At 37.9% G+C, this 17,275-nt stretch overlaps 1 protein-coding gene across 1 annotated transcript in view; it reads right to left on the reverse strand.

Annotated features, from left to right (window-relative positions):
• Positions 1–17,275, reverse strand: part of UVSSA (UV-stimulated scaffold protein A) — a gene marked incomplete at its 5' end in the record, with an annotated part of 49,739 nt that overhangs the window by 29,918 nt on the left and 2,546 nt on the right. The window contains 4 exons of the mRNA XM_010010388.1: positions 12,660–12,788; positions 13,369–13,478; positions 14,691–15,122; positions 16,277–16,397. Coding sequence (XP_010008690.1) covers positions 12,660–12,788; positions 13,369–13,478; positions 14,691–15,122; positions 16,277–16,397 — 792 coding nt within the window. The remainder of the gene's footprint in view (positions 1–12,659; positions 12,789–13,368; positions 13,479–14,690; positions 15,123–16,276; positions 16,398–17,275) is intronic.

Genomic DNA, 17,275 nt, shown 5'->3' on the forward strand with positions numbered 1-17,275 from the left:
GAGCTGCCAACCTTCCAGACTATGCTGGAGGATCCTGCACCCTAGTTTACTTTTTGTTTCCTACTGCAATCACTCTTCCTCATCTGAAAGAAAGCAGCAATCCAAGCCTTACCTGGCATGGCTGACAGATGTCTGCTGCAGCACAAACCAAAATAGAGCTGTAATGCAAAGAAAGGGTCAAATATTCTACCACTAATCACAAACTTGCAAAGCCACTAGACATGAACTTCCTAGGTTGCCTGAGGAAGTTGTGAATGCTCCAACCCCCCTGGAGGCATTTAAGGCCAGGTTGGACAGAGCCTTGGGCGACATAGTTTAGTGTGTGGTGTCCCTGCTCATGGCAGGGGGGTTGGAACTAGATGATCTTAAGGTCCTTTCCAACCCTAACTATTCTATGATTCTACGAAAGAACATCTGTGTTAAACTGCAACTTCTCGGAGACCTTCCCAATTGCCTTTAGAAAGCAAAACATCATCAGGTTTTGTAGTCCGCACAACGGAAGAGGGCTAGAAATTGAAGAGAAGTTAATGTATTTGTATTTAGGTTTCATAATTCTTCTGGTGTTATCACCCCCTTTTTATCTATTGGGGCAATTTCATTAAATTCAGAAAAAACATCCACTCCTATTTCTCCAGCTAGAAGCAAGGCAACATCATATTATCCATACTCAGGTTCCATCTCCCATTTACCAATTTAAAAAGATTTCACCAAGCTAAAACTTCTCATGGATAATCTTAGTCTGCAACTTTGTGCCATAATGGAAGAGCTGACTAACTTTCACATTATAAAACAGGGAAAGCAAATTCGGTGTATTTCCACTGTCTTTACTTGCAAGAAGTCCGTAAACAAATGAGCAGCAACAGGTTTAAGGATTTGAAAAGTAATCTCAAACTAGTTAGAAAAAGAAAACTCGATTCAAACTGATGGTTTAACTTAAATTGACAGATTATACCTAAAATATCAGTGGGTACAACAGTCATGTGCAAGGCATAGCTGAGAGCACTAGAAAGAATTCAGAAGGGTTCTGCATTTAATTGCAATTTCTCCAGTTTGTTCACTTGTCACTGGAGGCACATAGCTCTCTGTGCATTGATACACTAAAATTCAACGGGCTTCACTAATCCTCAACTTGAAAACTGCCTTAAAAGCAACTTTCCTGTATTACCTGCATGGCCTAAAACTTGAAAGCACGTGAAAAGCCTGAAGGAGAAAAAGCATAATCAGATGCAAATTCACTTTGTTTAGGTACAATCCATGAACTGTGCATTCAAGTACTATAGAAAACATTAATCATAGGAAACTGTAATTTTTGTTATCAGTCTAACACTAATCAAAAGGGAAACCTGTCACTACCGCTGACCTGTGAAACGTCCCAATTATACTCTTCGGAAATGACAGGAGCACTTAACTTCCCCACTGAGTAAATGACGACAATCCATCAAGTTGGAATAACAATGAGCCACGGAGCTGAAAATTATTTTTTGTATAGAATCTACCCAGGAATTTATGAAAGGTGAAAAGCAACCCAAGGTTTTAGGGGCATTATGGCTTTCAGCTAGTGCAGCACATATCAAACACTAAACAGAATTTATGTGTTTTAATTTTCTAAAAGGTAGATGTGGACTTGGTGCTACAATGCATAACATATAATGCCAGATTTTAAATATGGGGGTCATTTTCATAAAATATTATGCGGATTGTTCACACCCTTGAATTTCCCTGGGCTCTTCCAGTATATTTAGATTTCCTGTAGAAAAAATTAACTGCTTAGCTAACTATCGGGAATTAATCCCCCTTTTCCCTTCAAACAGACATGAAGTCTTTCTTTTGATGTAATCTTTAACAAAACAACATTTATCTTTTTACTTTCAAATATTCAAGTCATCACTAGTAGAAATTCAAGAAGTTGCACAGTAGTTGTGGTAGTTATACCTCAGTTTGCTGCATTCCAGCCGTACTCCATCAGAACCACCCATTTATGCTGTTTTGCTGCATTCCCTTTCTTCAGAGACGAGAGCTCATGGGCAACATTTTTAGTTAGAAAAATGTCTTTTTCTTTCTTTCCCATTCCACTTTTCAAACAAGAAGGAAGCTCCAAAGCAAGGTCTACAGATGCAATGTGAGAGCTCAGCCACCTACTATCTATGTTTCTACTGTAGGCAAACTTTTTCAGTCAATTAAAACAATACAAATCAACAAATCACAATGAAATCAAATATTTAAGACAACATTTTGAGTGATAGAATTAGTAAATGATAATCCTTTAGGAATGAGGGGTTAGGTACTCACAAACAAGAAAAACAAGACTAAGATAAATCCAAGCAACATGCCATTTCTAGTGGGCCATATCTGAAGGGAAGTAAAGTATAAGCTTAAGTGATAAATATCACAACATAAAGCTTTTCTTGCAGTGTAGGGGATTAAATACCTCTAAGATAAGTGTTTGTTTCTCAATCAGCTGTCAAAGAATGTGGAAAAAAACCCAGGTCCCATTCTCAAATCCATTCTAATTATCAGGTGATAGGAGGAAAGTCACTACCATAGTTTGGCAGCCTTAGCAGAGACAGAGGGTGAACCACCTCCTCTCCGTCACTAGAGGATGGCCCATGTGAAGGGACACCAGATTCCCAGCCACCAGAGGCTACTTCTTCCACCATCACTGCTCCTCAAGTTTCAGGGAGAGGAGAAGTTTTCTGCTCAGTGGTAATCTGCTCTGTAACACTGGCATTTATTTATTTATCTAAACACATCATGTGTTTGCAAAACTGTGTGTTGGGTTTTTTGGTTGTTTCGCTTGTTTCAATGTGGTAGTTTCCCTGACTAGATGTCTTACTGTGAGAAGAAACAGGATTTAGCTACACAGCTTCCAGATTCTTGGGCTGAACTTGTTTGTATACGAGAATGTGGCTTAAAACAAAAAAAAAAAAAAAAAAAAACCCCAAAAAAAGGACAGAAAATATACATGAATTATTTTCATTATAATCAGAGTTAGAACATCTCCATTCTCCTGATTTTCATTAAAAACTTAAAAGAGTGTTGACTTTTCCAGCTGGACAAGTGCAATCAAACCATGTGTTCCTTAACTCATGAAAACCCCAGATGTTCCCTTATTACTTTCCATCTTGAAGCAACCTGCTCTAGTCAAAGGTGTCCCTGCCAAGGGCAGGGGGTCGGAACTGGTTGAGCTTTAAGGTCCCTTCCAATCCAAACCATTCTATGATCTTCTTAAAAATACTGAAAACAAACATGGGTGCCAATAGGAATGCAATCATAGCTTTACTTTGGAGTCAACACTCCGAGAGCCTCCAGCTATTAGTGTAGCTCAGTGCAACCACAGCTCTCATCCATCTCAACCAGTAACAAATCACCACATGGAGAGATGTAAAGAAAACCCTTCGGTCCTTTTTACAGGAACTGAGTGTGACATTCTGCTAATAGGATTTCAAAACCCGATTCTCTACAATCATCATTAAAGAAAACAATAAAATAACTGAACTATAGAGTGCAATCAGTTTATAGGACCAGAGGAACAGTATGTACTAATGATTTTAGGAAAAGGAGGAAGGGAACAGATAGCACATGAAGAAGTCCCATCTACTTACTAAACCACCACTCGCAAACTACAGCTGGGACCAGCAAATAAATTCTGCATGGTGTAATTAACTTGGTTGCAATCTCAATTACTTTTCAGCCAAGAAATCACTTTTGTTCAGTTTTATGTGTGTCTGTTTCCTTTTTTTTTTTTTAAAGGGGGAAAAAAAAATGATGTAAGGCATTCTCAGACAAGTGAACTCTAAACTTCATTTGTCTTTCCACAGGCTTGATGGCTATGCATTTAAAAACCCATTCTATCTTATAAACTAAAAATTAAATGTACTCAGCTGTGATGGTCGTCATTGCATCTGCTATTTATATGCTAATACCCTCCCTGGAAAATCTTGCAAATTATTCCACCATGCCAATATCTCATGTGCATCTACTCAAAGCCAACTAAATATTTTTCAAGAGGCAGAAGATTTTGGTTAGGGAACCAGAATATTTATTGCTGTAGAATCTAGTTAAAGGGGCAACCTTAAGCAAATACATTTTTTATTTGCCTTTAGCACAAAACATACTTCAGTCATCTGAAAGGAAATTTGGGGATATTCTATGTAAGCAAATAGTGACTGGGTAAAAAGAATTTCTTCAGCACCAGTAATAGAAACAGAATAGTCAAACAGTGTATCTTACATGCAAGGACTTTTACAAGTTCCTCCTTTCCCATCCTTTTATATTATCCAACACAGGATGATGTGGAAATAAATGCTGGCATTTTGGCAGATTTCAGACCCATGCTCGAGTTCTCTTTTGTGCAACACAAGGAAAACAAACTACTAAAAGAGCTGTATTTACAGGGACCTCCCATTTACATCCCCTCCCCTTTGCTCTCTGATTTGAGCATAAATTCAAACCTCAGTGACTGCAAATTAGATACGTGGTCAAGGCAAATCACATTTTATGTTAACCAGTAAAAGTATCACTATTCATTCTATTTGAAGTTGTCCAACAGCACATAGGCTACTTGGCCAGGCTGACTTTTATTTATGAATGCACATTTCACACAATTTCATAATTTCCAGAAATTAGGAAAAATGCTTAAAGGGTTCCAGTCCAACAGTTAGCCTAAGGGCAATGCTGGAGAACCAGTGTGCCTTGCTCCCAAGTGCTTTAGCCATATGAACTACCCAATGGACCAGTTTCCCCTTAAAGCAATGTACACTGGCAAGAGTCTGAGAGTACTGCTGGAGTCCTGGAGATGCAAGCATGAGGCTTACTCAAGATAATGAGACAAAGCCCTCTCCATCCTACCCAGTGATCAACAGAGCTTGGACACGTACATTGGGAGGTCAATAGTATGAGGAGCATTGCACAAAACCCATATCGCTCTGTGTTACTACCTGCTGCACCTCTGGACCCCAGCAGGCTCCAGGTCCCAGATAAGGTTAGGAGGGATTTTAATCAAAAGCAGCAAAAAATTACCCAAAGAGACCAGTGGGTCTTAAGGTGCAAGACAGTCAAAAAAACCTTTAGATCTTCATGAACATTGTTCACAAGAAATCAGTATGTCCAATATACCAAATGGACTAGCATGTGCATTTACAGTTTTAGACTACAGCAAATAAAAGGTAGTCTGGAAAACTGGTGCCTTTAACAGAACTTACATCAGGAAGATATTACAAGCCAAGTTTAGTACTCGTTTAGCAACAACCCTTCAAGATACATCATAGAGTCATAGAATGATTTAGGTTGGAAAGGACCTTAACCTCGCCACTTGGGCTCCCACCATCCACCAAAACCAAGAGATGAAGTTCTCTTGCATAGCTGAATTTTTCTTTATAAAATAAATACCCCATTCAGGAGAGGTGTAACAGTTTTATTTAAACTACCAAAGATCTCCTAGTCTAACACCACCTTTCCTGTCCATGTATCCCAAAGCACTAAGCCAGAAGTCTGCTACCTTTTATTATTAAAGCTAATATAGTTCCCCAACATAAAAAAACCCCCAAAACATTCCTATAAAATTTATGCTGACCACCTACATTTGAGACCTACATTTAATTTATTAAAGCTGACTGTAGTGTTAGTTCCTTAAATGTCTTTGTGCAATATATATATATATAAAACTAAAGGTTACATCTTACTTTTCAAGTACAGGGATGTACTTCCCCACGCAGTTACTGCACATACTCCAGGTACTACATCTTGTTACACAGTAAAAAGCATATTTTATATTATCTGGTATGATTTTTTCACTAACTGTTTTATAACTCATGCTGTTAGAGGACCTGAGCATTTATCACTCCATCAGTCTGAGTCTGATTAAGTAAACTTACTCTGATTAAGTAAAGACTGATCTTCATACTTGGATATGTGTTACCCAAGTTTCAGTTATAGAAAGGGACAGTCTCACTGAGCTTAATGCTGCTACAGAAACCTTCTCTGGATTAGGTTTAAGTTAGTTTAGGTCCCTGCTGCAACAGAAGGCACTGAGAAGCATCAGGGGAGGAAATAAGTGACAGGACTGTCCCTTTTGATTGCTGCTCATGTTTAGATCACCTTCAAGCCAACCGTAAAAGCACTACCAAAATATTAAGCTGCTTCCCTGTTCAGAACCCAAGTAGTACAACAGCCACCAGTACAAAAAACCCCACCTGCTAAGCAGTAGTTTTGGTAACTATATAACACACTAAGAAGTACCTGGCAGGATTTAATTTTTAATGTGTCAAGAATCGGAGAATGGATGAAATAAGTTCAACAAAGATAAGACGCAAGTATAAAATAGCGTTGCACACATAACTGGGCCTTAAAAACCAAACCCACAGCAGAGTTCCTGAGATGTTCTTCTTTCCTAAAAGCAGTAGGAAACCCCTCATTTTTGTTACTGAAGAAGCAAGTAGCTGTTGTACAGCCACTGCCAACGTTACAAGTACTACCCTGAACAGCCACTATACCTGAACTACTCCTCCATTCCTCCTGGCCTGTTTTCCTCTACACAGTATTCCCTGCACAACAGATTAAATTCTTTAAAGCCATTGCATAAGGCTATAGTGAGGTCCAGAACTGGCTATATATATTTCTGGACCAAAAAGGTGGGTTTTTTATGGTAATTCAAAGGCCAGCCAAAAATACCTCTTTCTTTCCCCCCTCCACAGAGAAGCCTTTAGGTTTTCCAGTCGTTTCTGGCTAGTCTAAGTCATCTATGAGATGATAAACAGTATTCCTATGACCTCTTGAAATACTATAGGCAACATTTTGATTCATTTAATTTTTGTGATTCAGAGGCCTATACATGATAAAAGCTACATTTTAGAGCTGGGGAACGAGGAGAGTTTCTCGTTACTAGTAATTTTCTCTACAAAATTTTAGGAAATGTGAATTTTATCTAAACTATGGTATAATAAGACTCCCATTAGCATTCATTCATGCAAAAAGCCCTACTGCATTTGGTGTATTACCACCTATTGCTTAGACCAGATCAAACTCGTGCTACTGAAACTCTGTATCCACTACCAACATGTATGCCACTCTCTCATGATAGAGTCTGCATACACATAAACTGTAAAATCAGTAACTAAATGGCACCTTACTCCAATGACCACATTTATGAACGAACCTGAACTCATTTGTTCAAAATTTCAGATGCTGCATTTTTAACAGATAAACATACATCAAGACTAGAGCCTCGGGCAACACGGTCTCGTGTGAGACATCCCTGCCCATGGCAGAGATGTTAGAACTAGATGATCTTAAGGGCCTTTCCAACCCAAACCGTTCTATGACTCTATAATCTCAATTAAATAAATCTAATTTATTACAGACAAATCAACAAAATATTCTATGCAAGTCACACATAAACTTACATGTATTCCTGACTGTGGACTTCAGGCTCAAAGATATCTTTAGAGGTGAATATATTAACTTTAATATTACTACATCAGCTAAATCTAAATATTAGTCTGTGTTTCAAGAAAATATTCTTCCTTTTCTATTTTTATAATTCCACATTTAGCAGTGTGCCTTTAAAAATCTCACAAATATATTCAATTCACTTCAATATACTCCTTCCCCTTGTAAGGTAGAAAGGATAAAAAGCAGGAAGCAAATTTATATCTACTACCTACAACGTACACACTGCTCAGTATTCATAGATGAATCAAGGGAGATGACCCTTGGGCCTGAAAAACTTAAATACTTAACATAAGGGTTAACTTGATGATAGAGACATCCTACTTTATTTTACACTCTATTAGAAGAGCTCCAAATTGCATTGTGCGACCTGCGAATCAGATAGGGATCAGAGGTCGTCACAGTGACAACTTTCAGAATTCATGGCTAGATCTGCATAACAAGATATTTTTAATAACTCTCTAACAGCAGCAGGCCAGTGTGAGGCATAAAATATACCATAGCCACATTCAGCTCCAGGAAAGAAAACCAACTCAAACCCATCACACTACCTGATTAGATGCTTTTTAAGAGTACCATTTTGAGGGTTAATTTTAGTGTGTTGGTTTATAGCAGTCCTGTGTTCTGAGAAGACTTAAAAAACCTGAAAGCTCTTTTAGCTGAAAAGTGACTATGAAAGAGACACTTCACAGACAGAAATAATCATCAGATGATAGTTAAAATAGGAGAGGAGGGAAGAGAAAGCATAAGCATCTGTGTGACTTATTTAATATTGTGTGTTCACTTTTACAGTTACGACTGACCTGGCTTTTTTGATAAGTATTAGCTAGACAAAAAAAGAAGTAGTTAAAATGTTGCCTGGGCTGTTATTTTGACCGTGCAAACATTCCCATTACATGCTAATGATGTATAGTCTGATAAAGGACAACCGTAGGTGCAATGCACGCTAACAACCAACATCAAGTTCAAATCTCAATATTAAACACTTCTGGTTTTCAAAAAGCAACTTTAAGAATGAGGGGTTTTGTTTGTGTGCTGTTCAAAAGCATCACCTGAGGAAATGACTTCTTTTACAAAGGTGTCTCTCTTGCTCCTTGGTCTGAGTGTTTTAGCAGACACTGGTTCAGGCATGGGGAGGGACCACTAAGGACAATTAGTTATCCCCCAGAAACAACTTCTCTAAAACAAAGAGGGGAAAAAAATGAGGATATGAGCACAAGAAGCTGCTACAGAAAGCAGTCAGCTGGACTGGATGCTCTATGGCTACAGGAAGAAGCAGAAAGAGAAAACAACACAGCCCTTGCTTTTGATCTAAAATGCACATGTCACTCTTTAAAACAGACAGTGACTTAACTAAAAGACAGACTTGAAGAAGAGCTACAGAATGATTAGGTAGAAGTAACTCATTCACACTGATAAAATGCCAAGCTCTAGTGGAAGACATGGAAAAAAATAATCAGCAATAGTCTTGCAGCTAAAGAATTGGCAGAATTCTTGGCTTAATTTATTACATATTCAAATTTTAATCTTTTTATGCATTAAAATATTTTACAAATGAATTATAACTAGCACATATGTCACTGGTAAGTAGAATTTGTAACTACTTTTTGACATTATTTTTTCAGGAAAGTCAGATTTATAGTGCAATAAGGTTTAGGGATCAGGTCAGGATCAAAAGGACAGCTTTCTCCAAGTCTAATTATTAATGGCATTATTGAATTCAACCAGATGTTTCACAGGATAAAATTAAGTACATGCATAAGCCAAGATCCAAATGCATGCTTAGATTTTACAGAAGAAAAGGTGAAACAAAGTAATGAAGCCAATTAATGAAAAACTAGATATCCGTGGCTATTTATGTATCTTGAAATTACAAACTCAAAATGTAATAGGACTGTTAAATGATCACTCTGTTGACAGACAAGTGAGTGGGATGTTTCTCACATCATATTGCCCAGTAGCTTCTATTTGTCCAAGCTTTAGCCAGCCCGAGTAGTAAATCTTTTACAGCTTCACAAAGGTAATGACAGAAGAGATAAACATACTCCCAGTGCACAAAACATAGCTAATAAGCTACATTTCTATTAATGTGAAGACTTCATGTACTATCCTAATGGATAATCTTTGATGGAAATGATGTAAATGAAAGGTAGTGTGTATGACTGAAAATAGAGCACACAGTTTTGTTCTCTCACAACCTTAGATGCAAATGATCTTATAGTTTTAAATCAGCTGCAAATCAGATACTAAATAAGAAAAAAGCTAGTATTTTAAGAAAAGCAGGAAGGTATAAATAAAATTATTTCTAAGCAGAAAAAATATTTTTAAGGAACATTTTAGCTGTAAGTTATTCTTACAAAAGAATTAAGCCTCTGGAAAGAGAAATTTGCATTTAAACACCAATCTCAGCCAATAATTAAAATTTCACTTCTATAATAATTCACCTAAACAGAGTGAAGGATTAACTCGAAATGCCTGGTATTGCTGTTGTAGTGAGTTTAACCGGAAACAGACTGAGACGATGCCTGGCTTTGGAGGGAGTAGAGGAAAAACGCCGAGCATGCAGTGTGCACTCCCTCTACTGGGCACTCAAATTATCCTGGTTCGTTTCAGAGAGGGCTAAGTCCGAGCCAGGTACCAAAGAAATACAAGCCCCAACACAGCTTCTGCGTTCTTGTCCTAGATTCAGCTAAAACTCAGATTCACAGAAAAACGGATGTTGAAAATCCTGTTTACACTCTCGAAATACATTTCCCATCAGAAACCAACACCTGATTCGCATTCCAAGCAAGTATTTACCTACAGTGAATGTAACTTGGGTAAGCACATAAAAACTTACTTGCCTTTGACCAACACAGTAAGACTGTCATTGTTTGTCCATCACTCACCCCTCTGAAAAAAACAACAGCTCAGAAAGAAATGTCTTGAAGACTTCTGATCTGGGGACACAGCGATGGGAAGGAGGAAGACATAGTCTGGGCAGCTGGGGTGTATTAACATTTATAAGGTTTGCTGCAAGGGATTTGTTTCCAGACAATCATATCATAACCTTTGTTGTTGTTTTCCCCTCTCATCCCATGGCTCCAGAGAGGCTAGTGCAGAATGGCACCACAGCCTACTTGCATTGGCAGGGTTTAGGTTTTCCATAATTACACTCAAAATGAGCAAGGACACAAACAATTCACCTTTATATTCTCCAGCTAACAATACAGGTACCTCAGACTGCAGCCACTACTTGCCAGGAAAACTGCCACCTTATCCAAATGTAGAGATGTCACAGACCAACTACAAACCAGACAATTCACATGGGACCAGCACTTCATTTACATTCTCTCTGTTTACTAAATGCCCCTCTTCATTTCTGGGTGTGCTCATCCCTACATGTGAGCAGGTACAGCACTGACTGACTCCATGTGCTAACTAATAACATCTGTAATACACTGAGCTCTGTCTGGACAGGGTGGCTGTGAGCCAGTGCTTTGAAGGACAGACTAAGTCCTACCTTTGAATTTAAAGATTAGAGAAGATATAAAACTTTGGCATGGCAACTATAGCTTCAATGACACAAGGATGTATAGACAGAAGCAATAACACAAACAGCAATGCTGAATTAAAGAGGAGCTGTGTGCAGACTTTCACATGATAACATGTAAATATTTGACAGATGGTGACTTCATAATCACTAAGATATTTTGTTCTATCAGATTCATTTTACTGTGGTTTTAACAAAGTCATTTGACACATGACTAGAAGATAATTTATACAGTTTCCTTCTGCCATACAAAGCTATGTTCAGGTTATAAATTTAAAGTAACTTAGCACTCACACTAAATTTTGGTATTTTTCCACTGGAGAAAAACCCTAGGAATAATTATATATTGTTTTCAATACTTAAGTTACTACCTCAATTTGCACCACTTCATTTTGAATGTATTTGTGAGCTCTGCTATGTATTTTCCTCTTTTTTTCCTTCTAACCACAGAATTTATTAGCTTTCAAACCTCATATAATAGCATTGATCAATCTCCAGAAGTGGTTACAATACCACTTTAAACACTCACACACACACACACAAAATCCAGGCTTGAATGTCCTTTATATCTTGCAAGAAATATAGCAACCAATATTCCATGCAGAAGTGCAGCAAATGAAGTCCTGTCAAGCAAATGGCAGGAATGACAGCAGATGTCTGGATTCCTTCATAGCTGGTTGCATAAAGCTAGCACACATATTTCACTGGAGGAAAAAAAACCCTCTGACAAGACAGTCTTTCAGTACTTTTCATTCACAGTTGGCATTTTTGACTGCTGTGGTATGTCAGTCGGTATTAAGATGATGAACCAGATTAATCTTGATAAAAGCTTCATTTGCACAATGAAAGCAAAGTCTACAAACCCTCAGTCATGGCTAAACAAGGCTACCACAGTTTAGACCAAGGTATAACGTCCAGATCAAATGTTACAATCTAGTCATAAACCAGACTCTGCTCTGGACCCTGGCCCAAAACACTTCTGTCAAGCTATACAGTAATTATGTTTGATCGCAGCCAACAGAAATGAGTGTTATGCATCTCTGCTTTTAGCTACATAAACAAGCCACAGGCTCCTTTTTGGATCTGTTTGAATTATTTGATCTTTCAGCTTCTGTTTATTCACAAGTTCTACCAACTTGACAAACACTATCATAGGTAGCTAATCTTTGTAAAATATTTTGACACTTTGAAGCTTTACATAACTAATTCTCTTAAGATACATTCAATCACATTTCATGCTCACTAGAGAAAGTAAATGCTTCAAAGCAGAGAGAGACACTGCTTTCATGAATTGTGAGACTCTAGCATAGCTTGGCAAGCTGTAAAAGACCATGAGTAATACAGTGTTTACTGAGAGAGATGCACAAAGGAAGCCGAGGACAGTGTAACCCACGTGTAACAGTGTCACACGCAAAAAAACTGAGAGTAAATACAATCTGAACATAACCACTTCTCCGTTCTGAACAACAAAAGTGGTGCCTTACATGGCTTTGCACACTCTACAGGTGTTTAGTGCAAATTCCTTAAGTGAAGCTACAACCAGGTGAGTTAGTGTACTTTTCAACAGAACTTTGGTTGAGAAATTTCCCAGCCTAGTGCTTAAGAGAAAGCAAAGTTTCTTCCTATACAAGCTAAGCATTACTAATGGTCCCCTCTAGAAAAACAGTTTTAAGAAACTCACCACTTTTCTTTTTCTTGCTTTAAAGGAAATGTTCATTTCCTTATATTTCTTCATAGCAGTCTCCAATTTATTCTTGAAATCAATGGCACATCTTAGCCGATCATCGTTTATTCCTGCTTTGGTAAATAACTGCAAAGCAAAAAGTCAACATTCTTATTCTTTTTTTGTAGATATTCAAGACATTTTTTGTTTTCCTTCATAATTAATATAACATAGTCACTAATTCCTTTATTTTACAAGTAACAATTAATGAAGCCACTTCTTTTCTATCTAGAATAGAAAAGCTAATAGCAACTACTAAAGACAAACAATGACCAGACAGTTGGTATAAACATCTCCTGAGAGTGTCCATCTATAAGCCAAATTCCATGCATGTGGCTCCTGAGCAGTAATATCAACTGACAGAAAGGACATTGTTTTTCTGATAGACATGTCTGACAAAAGCTGTGTTTTACTTCAATACTTTGTGAAGAATTTTACTACATCTTTACAAAACAGTATGACTGTAGGTAGCACACCTAATGCTGAGAGCCATCAAACAAATTATGTAGCTCCTGTAGTCTCCTTTTGTCCACCCCACTGAAACAGAAATCCTTTCTGTTTGCACCAATGTTTCTCTAACCTTCACGTCCTTTTGGCTCACTTACTGTATCCCAGCCCTTGCTTTTCCATCTTTTTATAACAGTGAAAAAAACGTTCTCTATCCCACCTGAATCCAGGACTGCACAGAAGGCCAGAACTTATTTCTGAGAAGTCTGTGAGCATCCACGACATTGTTTATTATAGCAGTATTATCTTCATTCTCATGCACTTTTATATCTGCTCAAAACAGGGAGGGGGGGGGAAAGTTAGTGTACAATATTTATAGTATCTTTACTCCAGGAGCTAAATAAGGGACATGAACCTTTCCAAACTATTTCATCACTACAGGGAAGTTACAAACATCAGAATGTTTCTCTGTTCAGTATTAATTATTCTCCCATTATCCACACATTCAAAAAACATCAGAGGAAAAGATTAAAAGCTTTTTTCAGTCCAGTGATGACAGAGTTGTTAAGCCATCGCTACTAAGGAATCACCAAATAAACCACAGGCAAGTGCAATCTTCCTATTTACACTACAGCTCGTCTTAAATTCAGGTGAACTGCGCCTTATTTGATATTGAATATGCAGAAACTAGATATATTACCTGCCCCAGTGGCAATAGCGACTTGATTATCAAAGAAGCCAAAGCATGCCACCATCCCAGTAAAAATACTAATTTAGTATTACTATTATCAGTTAGTCATTCACAAGTCCTATGGATACATTTCCCATTCTGTTGTCTGCAAGCACAAAGTAGGTACCTGCCTTACCGGTTGTTTGCACATGAAATTCTGTTAGGACAGTATCTGTAAGATACACAAACCAGCCTAATTTTTCTAGAGGTAACTCACATTAGCAAAGTTCTATAAAAAATGCATACTCACAATTCTTAAAACTTCTTAGCAAAGCTACTTACTGATTCTTGCAAGTTATCAATAGCAAGAGGGAAAAAAGTTCAAGAAACACTCAATTGTAAGATTTGTCAATTAGCCGCTCATACCCCAGCTATAGAAAGAGGTGAGTAGCGAAGCGTATGAGAAAGAAAATTACATATGGAAAACTTTTTAACACAGGAAACTTGTGTTATAGGTAGTATGAAGTGCTGAAATGTGCTTACAACAACTGATACAAAAGTGTGGTCTGAGAAGGTCATTAATATAATCTGTTAATCGCATACAAGGGCACCCAAACCTAACAACGGTTACTAGATGAACCAGAAATAGAAAAGAACTCCAAAGGAAATCAAAGTGGACTTGATGATCTTAAAAGGTCTTTTGCAACCTAGTTGATTCTATGACTCTATGAAAGTGGTGCCCAGGAATCCCAAATCAAAATGGTGTCTAAGAACCCCAACATTTAAGTCATACGAAAAGACCAAACCCCACAACTACAAAGCACTTCAGACAAACGCTGCCTCCAGTTAAAAGTGAAAGAATTTCCAGGTACCTGTGGAGATTTCAATGCCTAGAGTATACTTGTGTGAAACAAGCCCATGGTTCCTAACAAAAGTCTGGTAATCATCATCATCATCAAGAGCAGGGACACCAGATTGACCTTCTGAGCATGTGCCTCCATCCAAGTCTTTTTGTTCCAGCTTTTCCTGTTTCTCATCCAACTCTTTATCAGTTCTAACACACTGAGAAACAGAAACAATGTCCTTGCTGCAGCATGGCTGTTCATCATCCATGCATCCAAGGTAGGACTGGTTCACTTCCATCTGAGAAGACCAGGGGGATGCAGGTCTATTCTCATTAGTAGACATTTGTTTGTTGGGTTCCAGTTCTGCATCATACACAGTGAAGTCAAAAGGATCTGGCAGCAGAAGTCGGAAACAGTTCTCCATCTCTGTCAGTGTGCCAGCAATCTCTTGGGACATTTCTATCAAGACACAAGTGTTTCAGAATATAGTTAAATACTCTAAAATGCCAGTAATATCTCTAGAGCAGACACAGATCTACAGAACCAATATAACTACCAAAGGGGTAATCCATTTATCCAGTAATCAGGGATAATTTAGCCATACGGGTCTCTCTCTGCTCAGAAATTGTCCTTATAAGAATGACAAGACTTTTATTAAGCAGGAAATCCAGAATTTCCTCAGCAAGGAATTTAGGATCAGTGTTCCTCCTTTCCCTATCCTCTCTAGAATTTCACTATGCAAATATGACACAAGTACTTCATAGAATTTGAAGGAGAACAAGGTTCAATGGGGATGTTCTTAGTGATGTTGGTGGGTATCATTCTGCAGCCATGAATGTTAGAGCTCCTTGTAGGTGTAGCCATGAATATATGTTATTGCTTGATGCTACCAACAAAAGTGACTTTAAGAAGGTTAAATCTCTTTAAAAGTCCACCCTCATGCATGAAAACACTTCCAGCATGCAGAAAAAATGCAGACACAATTGGATGCATTACATATATCAAAGTAATTTAATTAAATAACCCTTTGTAACTGCACCATAATATACTTACTATCTCTGTTCTTTTTTTGTATTACAGAATTATGTCTGCTATGAACATATCACTTGAGATTCAGTCCCCAGTTAGACACATTTTTTAGCAATGATATGATACTTCTCATGGATATCCTAACACTGCATCCAGGATTCCTGTGTAGACCATTGCCTGTGCCTCTGGAACATGAGGACTTCATTGTTCAGAAGTCTGTGCCTACTTAATGACACAAATTAAGCCACTAGCTCCAAAACGTTTCACGATATGCTTGCTTGAGGCTATGCATTCATACTTTCCCAAATTACAGACCAGATCTCTACTTGCTAACTTCTCTTTTTTGTTTTTAAACCTCATCATACTGCCTGAGCTCACAGGATTGTTACTTGTTTCCCCTGATAGCCTTTAGGTGAGAGAGACAGAGGGTTAAGCTCTAACAAATGTAGTACTCCTGTCCTCAGTGCTCAGCTATTATTTGGATAGTTATTCTCTTTGAATTTATTTTATGTAACCTTAAAAAGGGTTGCTTTAAAAACAGACAAAACCCCCAAAGCAAACACTAAAAAACCAAAGCAACTCACCTTCCATTTCTTTTTCGGCTCTTTTGGCTTTTTCTTTGTAAATGTTATCCAATCGTTTTTGCTTCTCCTCTTCCCTCCTCCTTTCAGCCATGGTTCTGGCATGCACATCTTCAAAATCCACCTAAGGAGGAAATGAACGAAATGTAACATTCCTCACAGGAAATATATAGAAAATCCATTTCCTAAGATCCTTATCTGGGGTGAAAAATCCTCTAACACCAGCGATCAACCAGAAGCGCAGCAGCATTTCCTTTTATCTCTTCTCCTCCTGGAATCAATACCTAGAGTAATTCTGAACAGTTTTTACTTCTATTAATAAGGGACTGCTGAGAATCAACAGCTTTCAGAAAGGAATCGTAAGGTAGAAAAGCAAAATGCTTAGATTTCCACATCTAAAATGCAGGAATAAACTAGGCTTTGGGAGACCTCTGTCACAGCACTGGAGACCAAGGGTTAGAGGCAAGGGACAGGAAGGGACTACACAGGGTGAACACTCAGACTATATGAAAACATCACAGCAGGTCCACTATTAATAAAGGAAGCTTAGGAAAACTTGTAAACGCAAGTATCCATATCACTTACTGAAGAACTTTGTAAGCAAGGAAAATAGAAGACATTCAAATTCATTAAAAAAAGATCAAATTTTGAATTTACAATTATATTTGTTGAATTGTGGGATTGAGGGAAAGGTTATAATACAGTTCCATTTTCATTTGACTAAAATACAAACATAAATCTGAGTGTCTTGCTGTATAAACATTCCTACTGCTCAATAAACCCTACAGTGCACAATAAGCCTTAAGGTTTTTACAAATATTATTTATGCAACCAATTTAAAGACAAACATTTCTAGGAGCAAAAGGATACTTCGGTTTTCACAGAAGTTGGCAGGGAGAGTCTCCATCAGTTTAGGAAAAGAGGCAGACTCCCCAAGCTTGTTTTTAGTGGGAAATGGGTGGGCAGAAGGAAGGTACCAAACACCTACGGCAGAGCCACCTG

Source organism: Nestor notabilis, unplaced genomic scaffold, assembly GCF_000696875.1.
Source record: "Nestor notabilis isolate BGI_N333 unplaced genomic scaffold, ASM69687v1 scaffold12732, whole genome shotgun sequence".
In the NCBI taxonomy this organism is placed as follows: domain Eukaryota; kingdom Metazoa; phylum Chordata; class Aves; order Psittaciformes; family Psittacidae; genus Nestor; species Nestor notabilis.